This window comes from Alosa alosa, chromosome 14 (assembly GCF_017589495.1).
Source record: "Alosa alosa isolate M-15738 ecotype Scorff River chromosome 14, AALO_Geno_1.1, whole genome shotgun sequence".
Taxonomy (NCBI): domain Eukaryota; kingdom Metazoa; phylum Chordata; class Actinopteri; order Clupeiformes; family Clupeidae; genus Alosa; species Alosa alosa.
Genome location: NC_063202.1, coordinates 3,207,290 through 3,224,588, shown reverse-complemented (window position 1 = coordinate 3,224,588; position 17,299 = coordinate 3,207,290). Strand labels below are relative to the sequence as shown.

The 17,299-nt window shown below is 40.3% G+C and overlaps 1 protein-coding gene and 1 pseudogene across 3 annotated transcripts; both read left to right on the top strand.

The window, feature by feature from the left end:
- The first annotated feature begins 5,110 nt into the window (after positions 1-5,110).
- LOC125307623 lies at positions 5,111-7,953 on the top strand (annotated as a pseudogene).
- Positions 7,954-10,964: 3,011 nt separating this feature from the next.
- c6ast4 (six-cysteine containing astacin protease 4) lies at positions 10,965-14,835 on the top strand. 3 transcript variants are annotated; one of them, XM_048262882.1, is made up of 9 exons: positions 10,965-10,976; positions 12,082-12,159; positions 12,355-12,358; positions 12,569-12,643; positions 12,914-13,066; positions 13,362-13,479; positions 13,726-13,904; positions 14,032-14,113; positions 14,466-14,598. In XM_048262882.1, exons 2-9 carry the CDS (start codon positions 12,088-12,090, stop codon positions 14,596-14,598), a joined length of 816 nt encoding a protein of 271 aa, XP_048118839.1. In that variant the 5' UTR covers positions 10,965-10,976; positions 12,082-12,087. The 3 variants fall into 3 exon arrangements, with proteins under 3 accessions (XP_048118839.1, XP_048118838.1, XP_048118840.1); XM_048262883.1 differs by lacking the exon at positions 10,965-10,976 and adding an exon at positions 14,746-14,835 and having other exon boundaries at positions 12,002-12,159; positions 14,466-14,590; XM_048262881.1 differs by lacking the exon at positions 10,965-10,976 and having other exon boundaries at positions 11,994-12,159.
- The last annotated feature ends 2,464 nt before the right edge of the window (positions 14,836-17,299 follow it).

The window sequence follows — 17,299 nt, the reverse complement described above, 5'->3', positions numbered from 1 at the left end:
TAATCCTGCATGGAGCCCATGTGGGCAAATTACATGGGGCCACTTTGAAACCCGTGGACAATCCCACCAAAAACCCATATTTCAACCCATGTGGTACCCATGTAGAACCCAGGTAGAATTTAAGGCTGGGGCCCAGATGGGTCCAGCGTATGTTGCCCAGTTGGGACCCAAATAAAACCCAGTGTAATCCTGCATGGAGCCCATGTGGGCAAAATGACATGGGGGCCACTTTGGAAACCATGGACAATCCCAAAAAAAACCCATATTTCAAACCATGAGGTACCCATGTAAGACCCAGGTAGAATTTAAGGCTGGGTTCCAGAAGGGTCCAGCGTATGTTGCCCAGTTGGGACCCAAATAAAGCCCAGTATAATCCTGCATGGAGCCCATGTGGGCAAATGACATGGGGCCGTACGGGAAATTTGGTCTCTGCATTTAACCCAATCGGTGAATTAGTGAAACACAAACAGCACACAGTGTACACACAGTGAGGTGAAACACACACTAATCCCAGCGCAGTGAGCTGCCTGCTACAACGGCAGTGCTCAGGGAGCAGTGAGGGGTTAGGTGCCTTGCTCAAGGGCACTTCAGCCACGGCCCACTGGTCGGGGCTCGAACCGTCAACCCTCCGGATACAAGTCCAGAGTGCTAACCAGTGGGCCACGGCTGCCCCGAAATGTTGACAGCTATGGAACGAAAGAGAACGTAATATGGCGCTAGAAATCTCATTCCCTCTAGAACCTTTGCCTAGATGTCCCTCAGTCTCCATTGAGTCTCTACGAAAGCCGCAGCGCGAGGCCTTTATCTTGCTACTCTGCAAGAAAGAAGGAAATGAGGGGTGCCCGAAGTGTTAAGACTGAGACTGAAGGAAAAATATGCACCAAACAGGCCACTTTGAAATGTTGCTGTTTTCATGAATACAAAAGTTGGGTGACCCCCCCTCCTAGACTAAAAAAAGTTGGGTGACCCTCCCCTCAACAAAGAATAAAAAGACATGACCCTCCCCTGTTTTCCTCCGGTGGTCCATTCCATAAATACCGAACGGTCCCTTAGTTTCTATATAGATAGATAGATAGAGACTTTATTGATCCCCAGGGGAAATTCAAGAAAGTTACCCCAGTTAGAGAAATATAATAGAAAATTACAGTAATACTGCAGTTTAAGTTCGGCGGAGGTAGATGTTCGGATGGAGCTAGTCGACTACGCCACCTGCGAGGGTTAGGCCCTCCCAGGAACTAATTTAGAAACCTTGTTGGTCAGTTTAGACCCCTTTGGGCACACAGGTTCGCAACACTGAGACTAGAGACATGGTTCTATAAAAATAAAATGACAATTTATTGACACATAACAATAACAGGTCCATTATGGACTGCACAGAGACAACACAAACAGGAATACAACCACAGGAAACTAATCATATACAAGATACACCCACATACAAGCAGGTTGCACACAGATATTGCACAAGGTCCAATAGGCCGGGAACAGGGCAGTGGGCTCACCAGGGCTAGCAAGAGGCTAACAAGGGGTAGGATCCAGGCACAGCACAACACAGGTGAACACGGCACACACTTGATGCACAGCAATTACAAAGGACAGTGAAGGGAAACCACCACCTGGGAATCAGCTTGCCACCCACTTTGGCCCAACAGCTCCTGGAGGTCAGGCTGCATGAGCGCAACCACCTGGTCAGCTTTAAGGTCACAACCTGCACGTATGCACAGAGAGGGGTTGCATTCACTCACAAACATTCAAGACGAGGACAAACACGGTACAAACATAAAACATAACTTAGATTAAGGAAACTGTACCTCAACACCAACGTCCTTGACTTGTGGTGTTCCCCAGGGGTCGATCTTGGGGCCACTATTATTCAACCTCTAGAGTGGCCCCAATATCGACCCCTGGGGAACACCACAGGTCAAGGACGTTGAGGTACAGTTTCCGATGGCAACAAAGAAGTCTATATGCTCCCACTTGGACTAATCATCCAAAATAATTTGATTTCATATCATAGCTATGCAGATGACACACAAATTTACTTAGCTTTGTAATCTATGTGTCAGTGTATAGAACAAATCAACACCTGGATGTCTCAAAATGTTCTTCAGCTGAACAAAGAAAAAACTGAAGTAATTATATTTGGTAAAAAGGAGGAAAGACTAAGGGTTGAAGGCAAAGGATACTGTTAAAAATCTTGATGTATTAATTGACAGTGATCTAAATTTCAACAGCCACATGAAAGCGATAACTAAATCAGCTTTTTACCACCTCAAAAATATTGCCAAACTCAGAGGGGTGATGTCAAAACATGACTTAGAAAAACTCCAGCAGGGTTGATTACTGCAATGGACTGTTCACAGGCCTTCCTAAAAAAGACTATTAAACAGCTTCAGGTGATACAAAATGCAGCAGCTGGGATTCTAACAAAAACTAAAAGAACTGACCACATTACTCCAATTCTTAAGTCCTTGCACTGGCTTCCAGTAAGTCACAGAATTGACTTTAAAGCACTATTGCTTGTTTATAAATCAGTAAATGGAGCAGAACCTAAATACCTGTCAGACATGCTTCAGCAGTACACACCTTCTCGTCCTCTCAGGTCCCAGGTGAAAAACCTGCTAGTAAAACCTACTGTTAATACTAAACATGGTGAAGCGTGTGGCTCAGCTGTGGAACCAACTTCGGATGACATCAAAAAGGCCCCAACTGTAGCCAGTTTTAAATCTAGACCTAAGACCAAACTGTTCTCAGATGCTTTCTGCCAACTGTGCCGAGTTACAAATTCTGAATCTGCCTTGATAATTATTCTACCTTGTCTTTAATTACTTTTTTTTACTACTTTTGCCTTTGTTTTTGCTTACTAATTATTCTTTATTTTTAAATGATTTTACCTTGTGTTTTATGTTTCTTTTTATTATGATCTTTACCATTTAACTATTCTTTGACTATATTGCCCTTCTATGCTTTTATTTGTTATTATTGTTTGGTTTTGTTTATGTAAAGCACATTGAATGACCTCTGTGTATGAAATGCGCTATATAAATAAACTTGACTTGACTTAACACAATGACTTAATTGCAGCCATATAAACAACATAACTTTTTCTTAACATTCCAAAAGAAAACGTCAGGTGGAAATAATGAATTTCAAGAGCTCAGCTACTGGCTCTGCAGATCTATAGATATTATTAGCTACTGTGGTAGAAAATGGCTCAAATGTTTTATTTTGGCCTACTGATAAAATGTAAATAGTTTCTTCACCTCGTGACGGATACTTATGAGCAGTGTTTTCATTTCCACACATGCTAAGAGTTATATCTTGCCTTTAAGGAAAATCTTTGAACTGACGTCTACTTGTATACAGTACACTTGCTTGCAGTGTGGTCCAGTATAGTTGGAGTGACAGCAAGTGATTATGTGTCAGTTAAAGATAAAACGTTGGGCTATTTTTGAAGATTTCATAGGAAACCAGTGTCACATGTGGTTTACTGTGGTGTGCTGAGTCAACTTGTCATCCTCTACTTTTTATTTTCTACACAGCAGATGTAGTAGGTTTAGTAATATGAAGAATTTGTCTGCACTTGAGATTATGGCTGCCTTCCAATCATTAGCACTGAATAGTCCATTAACAATTATGTGTATTCATGTAGGTATTCCAAGAAATAATTAGATACTAATGTGAAAGATGTTACATAAAACCATAACACAGTGGTATCTTGCTTTCACAGTGTAACCTCTGTCAATACCATAATATTTTATTCCACTGAGCATCTTTTGATATGCAAATAAAAGTCCCTCATTAATTATTAATCTGTCATTCAACCTATTTAATCATTAATGCTTACCGGTAAAAACGAATTCCAGAACCTCAAAACCAGATTTCCACTACTTGATTGAATGACATTCTGATTTAATATATATTCCTGTGCTGTTTTAATGATTTTGCCCAGGCTGAAATCTATAACTTCATCTTGAAATTGGAGCTGCAGAAGCAGCAGAGCGATAGTTTAGTGTAGACGCCACTAGAGGGCGCTGGGACCTTGTGCTAACACATACATTTACTACAGAGGTTGCTTTCCAGTCTGACAAGGAAAATAATAACACACATGGTTGGGTGCTGAAGATGATATGGAGGATGATCAAAGATATCTATAACAGAAAGCATCAGCATATGGTAACAACAGTAGGGTAAATGTGGCATTAAAGAATCAAATTTACATTTACATTAAACACATCAAGCAAAAGACCTATGTGAAATATTTGTGGGTGTAACTGGAGAAACATGATCTATCAGTATGTTTTACGAGTGTCTGTACCCATGGTATGTGTACCAACTTCGGTTGGTGGTTACCCTGTGATGCGGTGTCCTGTCCAGGGGGAAGACTACTTTCATCTACAGCACTACAGAAACTACCTAAAAACACCAGCCCTATTGGCCTCTATCATGGCAGAAACCGCCTAAAAACACCAGCCCTATTAGCCTCTATCATGGCTAGAGAATAGCGTCTCTTAATAACTTTTACAGATATTATCACAATAATTCACAATCATACAGTCTGCTCATTTTAAAACTATTAAAATAATAAAGGGCACCAAAACCCAAATAAAATCGAACTACATCATAGGTTACATGGTTCTATGAACATCACAGAACCATGTATTTTAACATGTGTGACATGCATTCACTGAAAAAAAAAATTCTGATAACTTTCAAATCCATGAGAAACTCACAGATGACAAATACCTAATCTCCAGATGTCAAGGTTCCATGATAAAGATATCCATAGACATAGTAAAAAATAATGTACACACATGCATTTTCAAGGACTTGCATGCAGCTTTGAGAGCTATAAAAGCAGATCCTAGCCAGCTGCAGTTCACTCATCTACTTCTGAAGGTAACGTGCATTCTACTTACAGTGTCTGTCATATGCATGTGTCAATAGAACGTTAGTCGGTCCATTTTGAAACTGGAATATTTAAAATATTCAAGTTATTCCTGTTTGCAATTTTCTGTTGTTTTTTGTGGTCATATTATTCATCCCAAGTAATACTCTGTATAGGAAAACTATGTAATAATAATGTTTTAAACTAACATGTGGTGTTTCCCCCAGGTGTTTGATTGTCATGGCCGTGTTCAAGTTCACCGTGGGTCTGCTGGCCCTGCTGCTGGTTGCCTTTGCCTGGGCTGAGGAGGTGGAGGTGAGAAATAAGCAAACTAACTTCTTACAGTTTTACAATATAACACATTCAATCTTTCATCTCCTCATATAGCTTCGTGGAAACACATTTTCATTTTACTATTGAGAAGAGATCAAAGATTTCACAAGATTTTACATTAGCAAAATGCATTTTAGAACATCAAATGAAGCAAAAGACTGATATGTAGGCTTTAATTATTCTATTTCCTTTCTCTTTTTACATGGTCCACCTGCATTCATTTCCTTTAGACTGGTAAGAATCATCATATGAATTCAGAGTTTTTGTGATGTGTAAAGCTCCATGATATGATGTATAATTTCCCCTGTTCCCATCCACCCAGATGAGATTGTGGAGGACACCAATGCTGAGCTGTCTGTGTCTGAGCTGCTGGAGAGAGCCAACAGGGACCGCAGTACGTCTGCCGTTAGACCTGCGTTCACGCATCAGCTGTCTTACCGATGGCTTACATTACATTCATTGACAACAACAATGTAAACATCTTCACATATAATGAAGAAATAATTGTGTTAGGAGATTGCTTGAGGAGAGAATACACAATGGTGGGACACCATTTCAAAGTGTTTACATTGAATTTGAACAACAATATAACTTTAGCTCATTATCTTACTTTTTAAACACCAACAATTAGGCCACAGAGAGCCAGACCTCAGGATTTAAAGAGTGTGTTTTTATAACCGTCCAGTGAACATGTATTGAAGATCTATTTTTTAATCTTCAGCTGGACAATATTGATTGTCTGTAACAACAGTGGTCACTGCTGCTGTCTCCCTCCTACAGCTCCTGACTTTGACGAGCCTGAGCTGATGGGAGACATCGCCATCGACTCTGCTGATGAAAGGCGGCGCTGACCCCTGCACCTCCAGCGGCTGCATGTGGCAAAAGTACAGTGATGGCAAGGTCTACGTGCCCTCGTCATTCAGAACCACTACTGTGAGTTCTTTGTCTCTTCCCTGTTGGCTAGGTATACCGGTGTGGTAGCTTACAGCATTTTCCCTTTGGTTTAAGATTAATTAAATACTGTTAAATAGCCTTTCCATCAGAATTAAGGCTATTCAGTCTTGCTAGTGAATATTAAATATTTTGTTGATTTTTTCAGCTTCCCTTGAGCTGTCCATCATCCAGCGTGGTCTGGACTCCTTCTCCTCCATGTCCTGCATCCGCTTCAAGCTCCGAAAAGCAACGAGAGGGACTACCTCAGCATTGAGTCTCATAATGGGTATAAACCACAAATAACTACTCCACATATTATACACGGAATATTCCATAGAAATAGGGCTGCCACCTGTCCAGGATTTTCCTGATTGTCCAGGATTTCCATGGTCTGTCCAGGGAAAATAAAAATAAAATCCTCGACACTGAATGTCCTGGATTTTTGTACATGATCATAAAATGTATATTTCAGTTTAATTGAAGCGTGCCTCGTCCATAAAGCGTATGCACAGCCTTATTAGCTCTACAAAAAATGGCGTAGCATAACATGGGTGGTGGTGGTGGGGGCATTGACCGTGGAGGTTCATTAGAAATGGTAAGGTGGAGACGGAGAGTGTGTGGGACAAGAGAGACAGAGAAAGGAAAGTTTATTCCACATAAGCAAAAAAGCAGAACCTAATTATGTATTCCCCCTTTTTTCTCAATACTGCCCCCAGGTGTCCACAACTAAAAACTGTTGAAAATATAACAAAATACTAAAGGTCTGCTATTAAATAAAGCAATTAACTAAACAAATAACTAGAAATTGTCATTCTTACTCATTTTAGCTATACAATTGTCGCTTAGAATGGCGGTTTTATCTTGGGTTAGATGTGCGAAAGCCATTGCTTACAAACAAAAGGTCGATTGGATGGTCAAAATGTCCAGGATTTTTGTCAGGCACGGGTGGCAACCCTACATAGAAATCCCATCTTAAAAGGAGTATTTTCATCATTAACAGCTAATTTTAATGTCAATTTCTTCAACCTCGTCTTGCAACCTCATCTTTGCCTTCCCCGTTACTCCTACATTTACTGTCGTGCAAGCTCTGAAGTTTGTAAGACTCTCTTTATCTGTGAGTGTGACCCTGTTGTTGTTGACTTCTGCCCTCTAGATGCTACTCTTACATTGGTCGTACTGGAAGCGCTCAGACCGTGTCCCTGAGCGCTCCGGCTGCCTGTACCACAACACCGTCCAGCACGAGCTGCTCCATGCTCTGGGTTTCAACCACGAGCAGACCCGCAGCGACCGTGACAACCACATCCGCGTTGTCTGGGAGAACATCATCGATGGTAGGATGATGAGACTTGAACCCTTTAAGCAAAGATTCTAGATATTTTAGTGTATATGATTATCATGCTCATGCTATCATGCTCAACAGACAACAACTCTTTGAAAAGAATCAATCATATCGATAACATTTACAAGTAAAACTGTTTGTTTCTATCACACAGACATGAAGCACAACTTCAACAAGGTCAACACCCTGAACCAGGGAACTCCCTATGACTACAACTCTGTTATGCAGTACCACAAGTCAGTAACACAAAGCATACTGATCTACTCTCACAACTAATTTACACTGATTCATGAATAGTAGACTGAAACATATGCTTGTTGCCTCCAGGACCGCCTTCTCCAAGAACAACCAACCCACCATGGTGCCCATTCCCAACAACAGCGTTATGATTGGCCAGGCCACCCAGATGAGCCAGAGCGACATCAACAGGCTCAACAGGCTGTACAAGTGCTGTGAGTAGCTTTCAGTCAGCACTGAAATTGAATCGAAGGTTTAAACCTAACCCTAGGTAATGACATGTATTTACTTAACTGTGCAGTAGACTATTGATGGGGTGTTCTAAAACCCATTCTATGTCTTTTTTTCTCATCCAAACAGAGGTTTACCAACACTGATCAGGACAACAGCCAGGTGTTCTGAAGGAAGACTGAGGGAGATATCCAGATGTTTACATTTCTGGAACTTTAATCTCATCTGATTTGATAGCAATGCTTTGCTACACAGCAATTCAAAATGTACTCCCTCAATAAAACATCAGAATTGAGTGCAAAATCAAAGCCTTTGGTTTGTTGCATTTTTTTCCCTTGTGATCTTGTGATCTCGCATGAAGAACTAAATATTTATGTATGAACATGTGAAGTGTTACATTTCTCTCAGTGCGCTCTGAATATTTGGTCTTGAGTTTGTACAACAGACGATCTAATCAAGAGTGTTCATTTATATCTGCATCCTCATTACATTGCAATCTGTCTTTGGTTTAAAAAAAACAGGTTGCAAAACAACCCACATGGAATAATGGCTATAAAGTTCAGAAAAATGCAGATACAGCTTCATTTTCTTATTCTCGGATTTTCAACAAATGAGTTCCTTAGAAACTTTGTTGAATAAACAAGTTTACTAAACTTTTGAATTAATCTGGACACTTCCAATGACCTACAAAAACTTTAAAGAACCCTTGATAGTTGGAAAGTAATAAAAACATTTTTCAAAAATTATTTCTAAAAAGCATTGTCTTAAATATACAGTTAACTATGGTACACATTTCAAGTGTTTAAACACACAAAACAAAACATAGGCTATCTCCTTTGTGGGATCTCTCTGCATGATTTTTTTGAGGCTGCACATCCCAGTGGCAATGAGAGGTAGGCAGCACAGCCACGCTGGCATTAATTAACATACACAGGTGTGGGGATATATTTAGAAGTCTCCAGGACAATGTCATCTCATCAATCACAACTCCCAAATCACACACACCCATGCACATGTGCTTCTCTGCTCTGGACATATTTGGACATCTCTCTCATGATATATTATACAACATTTTCTTGATATTGTAAAAGACATCACACTATGGGATCACAGAATCTTTGGATAACAGAATGTGATTCAGTGAACACTATGTCTCATGAACAGTGTTGTAAGTATTGACATAACACTCCCATATCAACAGAATGACACAGATTTAAATCAATATACAGCAATACTCCTATATCCAGAATACAACCTTCTGTATCACCAGAGTGATTGCAGAAATTGTAATACCCAACTGCCTTTTAAAACTAAAGGCATGGAACTGGAATAGTCTTTTTCCATCTTGGACTTCAACTGTCATCTGAAAGCCAAGAAATGTCTTCTATTCATTTGTTATTAACCCATAACTCATCTATTATTAACAAACCTTCCTTCATTCGGCTCACATCACTCACAGGGTATCTGTTGGCACACCTTATTTCACTGTAACCCTCCTCCTGCTCTGAATAAGAGATGAAAATGTAAGGAAGAAAAATAAAAGGATCAAACGGTGACATCCACAGCTGATCTCACTGGAGAGGAGGGAGCAGTCTGCAGTCGTGCTCCCTTGATTGATACAGCCCATTTCACTGTGCTCTGTTCTGCATAATGACAATAAACTGAATTGAATTGAATTGAATTGAGCAAGGACCATGATAGCTTGTCATGTAAAATATTGAGTTTATTCATTATTTTTCTTATTGTTGATAAACACTCATCTTTCGGAAACTCTGGCCTCATGATTGAGATATTGGACAGTATACTTACTTTTCTTACAGGTAGCTAAGCTTATCTTCAAGACAATTTCACCCAAATTTAATGTTATCAGTAGCTGTCATCTCTGTCAAGAAAGAATGGTTGGAAGCTTACTTCACCTTGTCACACTCAATTTAACCCATGTATGGTGCTGTGGGAACCGTTTTCAATGTTTGCTAAAAGAAAAATTATCCTATTTATTATTTCTTCAAACTCAGACTCATTGGCCTTGGCTCATATTTTGTGAAAAACATGAAAAAATAACTTATTTTCAATGACATGGTACAGTACACCCCCCCTACACATAGCTATTATATATGTGGTGTTCAGGTCTACTGGATCCGAGTGTAATAATTGTAGGTGCTACCTTAACTGTGCCCTCCTCATGGGCCTGCTGTGTGTGTGTCTGTGTGTCTGAGTGTAGGTGTCTGTGTGGGGTAATGTTGTCTTTCTACACCTGCTATTCCCACACAAAGTAACAAAATTGTTACATTTAAAGCACTTGCACCTGTTCTGATTAAGTTCTAAGAAATACAGTAAGCATGATCAAAAATCTTGTTTCTATTTTTTTACCTTGTTTATAATTTAATTTCCTCATTTTCTCACAAAAAAGAGTCATTCATATGATCATAAATTTGATCTCACTGGGGTAAATGGCAAATATGAACCATACATTTAAATATTTCTATAGAGAGATTTCTAGAGCACTTTTTCAGACAAAATTACCATTTCCATGACAGAATAAGCATGGTATTGATGCAAAGATGAAAACAAATATAAATATAAGAAATACAAATTAAATTAATTAATTTTATGAAATATTTTCAAAGAATGAGCCACTGTCAAATTAATTCCATACTGAGGGACTTACAACTGAGCCTCTGTGGTAAACTTATGGTAAGCCTATGGTAAGTCAAGGAATTTGGGAAAAGAACACCTGATGTTCCTTGGCAAGGCTGTGCACATATTTATACATGATAATACTACCAGGACATGTGATCATTTGTTACAGTACATGTTAAAGTGACAGTCGACAGATTTGGGTAAAAGCAGGAGTTCCTGTTTGTTCAAATAAAAAAGTGCCCTTGCAAGCACATTGCTTGGAACTATTTGGCCATATTTGGGAAGAGTTATCAGCGCATGAATGAAGGGAAACAGGGTATAAAACACGGCTGTTTTCACCTGGTCAATTAGTCACTCATTTCTGACACTTCAGAGGTAAGTCACTAATATGTGAGCACAATTCTACAATCTGCTGTAGACATGTACAACTGTTTTTCTTTCATTTAATCAGGTTTTTATTTAGAGCCTTTGTATGAAACAAGGTGCTTATTTTTAACAACTTCAGAGGAGAATCATTAGTGATACAGTACCTTGGCATGAGGCTATGGAGCTAAATTTGTCTCAATAATATTTGTATATGCGCAGAGGGGGATCCACAAATATTTCTTGATTTGCATGTGTGTTTTGATATCTACAAATAAGAAAATCATATTTGTAACTCGTATATTGATTTTTACAAATATAGATGTGCATTTGTAAATTAAATGCCATTTGTAAAACCAAAAATTTCATTTGTGAAATGTGATTCTGCATTTGTGGATCACTAGCACACGCATTCTTCGCTTTCCAAAGTTACGTGTTTTTAAGACGTTCTTCGCATGAAAGTCACACAAATCCACACGTAAAAAAATCATATTTGTAACTTGTAAATTGGTTTTCACAATTGTAGATGTGCATTTGTATATGAAATGGCATTTGTAAAACAGAAAATTGCCTTTGTGAAATCCAATTTTGCATTTTCATCCTAATGGGGAGAGAAAGAGACCCACAGTGACTGCTTGAGGGCTAACTGTAGGGTAAAAATCTACCGCTCTACACCCAGGACAAAACTACCACTGATACGCTAGGCTTCAGTGTATTGACTATTCCTTGTCATGTATAGTAAATGTAAATCAGGTTTATAGGCCAATTATATTTATATGCGTATAGAAGGAATTTGGTCTCTGCATTGATCACACTAACCCGGAGCAGTGAGCTGCCCTGACTGAAGTGAGGGGTTAGGTGCCTTGCGTAAGGGCACTTCAGCTGTGGATGTGGGCATGGGAGAGCAGTGAGGGGTTAGGTGCCTTGCTTAAGGGCACTTCAGCTGTGGATGTGGGCATGGGAGAGCAGTACTCAACCACATCTCTAGCCCACATTTTCCCTACTGTTCGGGGATCGAACCGGCAATCCTTTGGTTTCAAGCCTGAAGCCCTAACCAGTAGGCCACAACTGCCCTACATAGTATAGGCTATATGTCTGTTTTTAAAAATTCACACAGGTTGTCATGGCTGTGTTCAAGTTCGCTGTGGGTCTGCTGGCTCTGTTGCTGCTCTCTGCCTGGGCTGAGGAGGTCGAGGTGAGGGTCACTATGGTAACAGGCTAAACTATACACAAACAGAACAATATGACACTGTGCATAAAAGGAGTATAAGGTACTATGAGATGCAAGATTGATTTCATTTTTGAATTATAAAAAAATAATGTGTTCTAACATCTCATATCATTCCTTCTCTTCTCAAAAATGCCTCACATATCCTGCCATCTTTTACAGACAGGTGAGAAAAAAACATTCAACTCATTGTGGTAAATGATACGTCAATGACTCAATTCCAAAAAGAGATACCAACTTAATTAAAATGTGATCTTTTGACGTGTGCTTCATAATCAAATCCCTTCCTGTTAATTAAAAGAACCATCCCAGTCTGAAATGAAATGACCCTAAATGGCTGAGGCTGATGGCGTTCTATTTCTCTCTGGCTCCCCAGAGAATGCTGTGGAGGAGGACACCACTGCTGAGCTGTCTGTCTCCGAGCTGCTGGACAGAGCCAACCGGGACCTGAGTATGGGCATCCCACCTCAATATATCAAATCAGCTGATGTTGAAATTACATCCATGTTATTATGGTGTATTAATACAGTGCATGGATGTTATTTATCATTGTCTTAATTATCCTGCATCATATGTTCTTGTTACAGACGAATGCAATTAAAATATAATTTGTATTTTAAACAACATAATCTTGTTGTTTTATCAAGCATATTATTTTGTAAGTGCTTTAATATAGCTAGGACCGGTCTATAATAAAGGACTCTTCTATCCCCCCTTCCAGCTCCTGACTTCGACGAGCCTGAGCTGATGGGAGACATCGCCATCCTCAACGAGGCGGAGAGGAATGCTGACCCCTGCACCTCCCGCGACTGCCTGTGGCAAAAGTACAGTGATGGCAAGGTCTACGTGCCCTACGTCATTCAGAACCACTACTGTGAGTCCATTTTTCCCTTCAAAACCTCAAAGATTGAGTAGTCTCCATTCTCAGTGAGAATATTTCCCTTTTCCAGCTGCCACTGGGCAGCATCATTTTTAAAATGTGCAGCTGAAGTCTTCTTGAATACTGCTAGTGACACCGTGAATGACAACATTATCACAATCTGGTGATGAGTTTTTTTTCCCCCACAAGGTGCATCTTGGCAGACACTCAGATGTGTTGCTACACTGTCACTCTCTAAGGAGAGCAGAGCAGCCAAATAAGGCAATGTTTAATTTTCACTCCCCAACAGCCTCCCGCGAGCTGTCCATTATCCAGCGTGGCCTGGACTCATTCGCCTCCTCCTCCTGCATCCGCTTCAAGCTCCGCTCCAACGAGAGGGACTACATCAGCATTGAGTCTCGCAGTGGGTGAGTTACCCCACACAACACCATTCAAATGCTGCTCACAGAGGACTATAGCCAACATTAGTTTAGGACTGGCAGTGGTATTGCTCTCATAATCACAACCTGAAATCAGATCAGAAGTGGAGAATTAAATGGAACATTAAAAATTATATCACATTTATATCACAATTATATAAAGCTGGTTTTATTCTGTAAGGTTCTCTTTCCCCTGTAATAACCCCCCTGTTGTTGTTGACCTATGACCTCTAGATGCTACTCTTACGTTGGTCGTACTGGTAACGCTCAGACCGTGTCCCTGAGCCGCTCCGGCTGCCTGTACCACAGCACCGTCCAGCACGAGCTGCTCCACGCTCTGGGCTTCAACCACGAGCAGACCCGCAACGACCGTGACAACCACATCCGCGTCTACTGGGAGAACATCATCGATGGTACTGTAGGATGATGAATACCAATACCACAACAAAGACTATACAGTTTTCTCAGGGAGGATTAATATTCTGGAGAAGCAGTATGTATTTATAAAGCATTCTTGGTTCTATGCAATTTCTTCTCTAGACATGAAATACAACTTCAACAAGATCAACACCCTCAACCAGGGAACTCCCTATGACTACAACTCTGTTATGCAGTATGAGAGGTAAGTGACATTGCTCTAACTAACTAATTACTTTAGTTCACTTTAAAACAAATAATTTGATGTATACCTAAAATGGAAGGTAATTCTTCTCATGTCATATATTTAGTGAGGTGAATATCATCACTATAAATGCTAAACAGTGTGTGCAGCTTTGGTTCTGAAAGATCCACAACACATTGCTTTTAGGCCTTCAATTGTTTTCTAAATTATGCTAAGCAAATACATACTTAATGATAATAATTATGCTAAGCAAATGCATACTTAATAATAAGGTGTTATTTGTTGGAAAGTCCAAACTGAACTGAACTGAACGTCAACAATGTTCAACAACAATTCTCTTCATGTCCTTCAGGTACGCCTTCTCCAAGAACAACCTCCCCACCATGGAGCCCATTCCCAACAGCAACGCTGCTCTTGGCAAGGCCACCGAGATGAGCCAGAACGACATCACCAGGCTCAACAGGCTGTACAAGTGCTGTGAGTAGCTTGAGATTATGTTTGTGTTATAGCAATAGACGTTGCAAGTAATGTGTTTATAAACATGCTATACAGTATTATCAGCTATTTCAATTTCAGTGTAAGCAATAGTTTGGGTGAAGTCACTTTTCTTAATATGTCATTCTTCTCCACAGAAACTGAGGCAACATGACCAGACCTGACATCTGCTCCATCAACGACAACTTTTGGAGTAAATTACCAACAATAAATGTAATGTAGCGCAATCATCATGTATTTTGCTCTTCTTTTCTCTAATTTACTAAAGGACATTTGTGCATTTGTTGAAATTATTTGAAAGAGTTGAATTAATGTAAGGATTCAGCAGTCTATTAGGGTAGACTGGGAAAATACAATGCATGAATCCAAAATCCATCCAAAAATCATACCATTCCTAGAGATGTTGCAGTAATCGACAAGCAAAAGAAAACAGGAAAATATTAATGTGATCAGAGTGAATCACTTTGATCAGAGTGAATCAATTGTGTGGATCAATTGTGGATCAAAACAATGTTCTAGAGCTGGGAAATGCTTGGTTGAAGGTAGATGTTATACAATTACATAAGAAGCTGAATGAACATAATTGTTCACTGGTGACTCAATTCAGTTCAGTTCAATTATTTATATGGCACCTATAACAATCAAAATAGTTTCAAGGTGCCTTACATAGCCCAGAGGCTGAGCTCCTTACAGCAAGCACTAAGGCCACCGCGGCAAGGCAACACTCCACTTTAAACAGGACGAAAGAGAAGGATGGAGGACACATCTGCTCAGGATTGGCTGAGTAAAAAGGGATAGAGAAAAAGAGAGAATGGAAGAGAGGAGGGGAGGACGGGAGGAGAAGAGGGAATCAGAAGCTGACAGATTAATTTATACACCTCAGGATAAAACACGGTAGCATACGCTACATGCGGTTTATGTACATGATATGCACACTTTTGCTAAGATAGTGTGCTCATGGGTACAAAAAAGTAGCACTATGACACAAAGCTATTTCATAAAGCATATTATTGCTAAATAGGTTAGCTACACTAGCTGTATATACACATTGTGTAATAAGTACAGTAGAAAGTGTGCATAGCTGTTTGCTGAGCATGGGCACCTGTAAGCAGAGGGTTTCTGCCAGTGGATCAGATGCAAAGACTTCAGTTGCAGTTGAGATCTCAGTCAAACAGACACAACAGATTTCGCATGAATATCCCTGTTTTGGGATAATACATTTCAACATAAAGCTTATTATGATATGCAGAGGACTTCCAATCTAGGCCAAATAAAGGTGCATAAATTCACCCATCACGCAAACAGGCCATAGAATGTAATTGATATTGCGAAACTGGTGTGGCTTGGGAATGTTTTGCTTTTTCAAAGGTTCACAGCAATTCTAAATTCTGCTGAACCTTCTGTTCGGCTGTAGAAATATTCCGTTCACCTGGGGGCTAGTGTCAGCCACAATAATAAAACTGCAATATGCAGCACTACAAGCTGCTGCTGGAGCCAACGGGAAGAGCCTTTGTGCTACATTATGTTACTGTTTACTGGAAGGTGTGTGTGTGTGTGTGTGTGTGTGTGTGTGTGTGTGTGTGTGTGTGTGTGTGTGTGTGTGTGTGTGCACATGCATGTGTGTGGAGGACAGAGATACCCCCATCTCCAAACACCCCACCGAGCTGCTCCTCTCCCCCCACCCCACCAAGCAGCAGGGCTATGGATGCCTTCAGTAGAGTAGAGCTAGCATGAGCCACATGACTGGTCTCTTAGCAACAGCACAGAAACTGCAGACAGAGGATGCTGTAAAAACTATCCTCTGGAGTGCCTACGAGTTATTTTATGTTGTACCTTGTTTTCAGTGGTGGAAAAAAAGAAAGAAAAAGAAAACAGAAGCAATGGCCTTTCACATGGATTCTGTCTCTGAGGCTTCTTCATTCTCTTCTTTGAGTCTTTCTTTGTCATAAGCCTCTTGTGATCCATGGGAATGACAGAACGATGTTGCTATGGTGCGGAATATCAATTGTGCTCTTATCAGAAATGGAATGCCATTCCACCCAGCCTCTTCCTTTGGGCAAAACGAGACATTGAGGAAACGTGAATAAAGCATACAGCAATATCTCCTTTTATCTACCTGAATTAAATGACGCAACATACAGTATATAATCCATTTATGCAGCATTAGAAACAGAGCCTTCCTCTGTTACGGATGTGTATCCCCTTAGTGACATTTAATACAATGGCTAACATGCTGCATTATTTTATTTGTGTAGATTATCTAGTAATTGTGTGATGACATTTCAAGCAACGATGTCCCTGAATATGAAGTAACCATCTGTTGTCCGCAGTGCTTGTGGTTGACAAAGCAAAGCCACTCTTCTGAGGCTACCGTTAGGAGGATGAAGGGGCTATACTGTAGAGATGCACGCCTAGTCAGTCCGCCATCATGGGAAACAGGACAGCTGTAGCATCCACCCTAAGGACAGTAGTCCATTCCCGTTCCAGATATTCGACTCCGAAATACAGGATGCATGTGAAAGTTTAGCAGCCTAGACTCAGGACACAGGAAACAGGAAACAACCAAAGTGGGGGCCTACTGTTCCAACACTTGAGTGCTGGAAGGAGCGTGTGTGGAAGCGCTATAGAATGGAGGACATAACCCATAAACTGAGGATCCAGGGGCATAAACTTGTTAAGAGATGGACCCCT

Excerpts from the sequence above, each read along its gene's own strand:
- c6ast4 (XM_048262882.1), top strand. The coding sequence starts at position 12,088 with ATGGCTGTGTTCAAGTTCGCTGTGGGTCTGCTGGCTCTGTTGCTGCTC. Across the intron at positions 13,905-14,031 it reads CTGGGAGAACATCATCGATG|ACATGAAATACAACTTCAAC; the intron begins GTACTGTAGGAT and ends TTTCTTCTCTAG. Across the intron at positions 14,114-14,465 it reads TCTGTTATGCAGTATGAGAG|GTACGCCTTCTCCAAGAACA; the intron begins GTAAGTGACATT and ends CATGTCCTTCAG.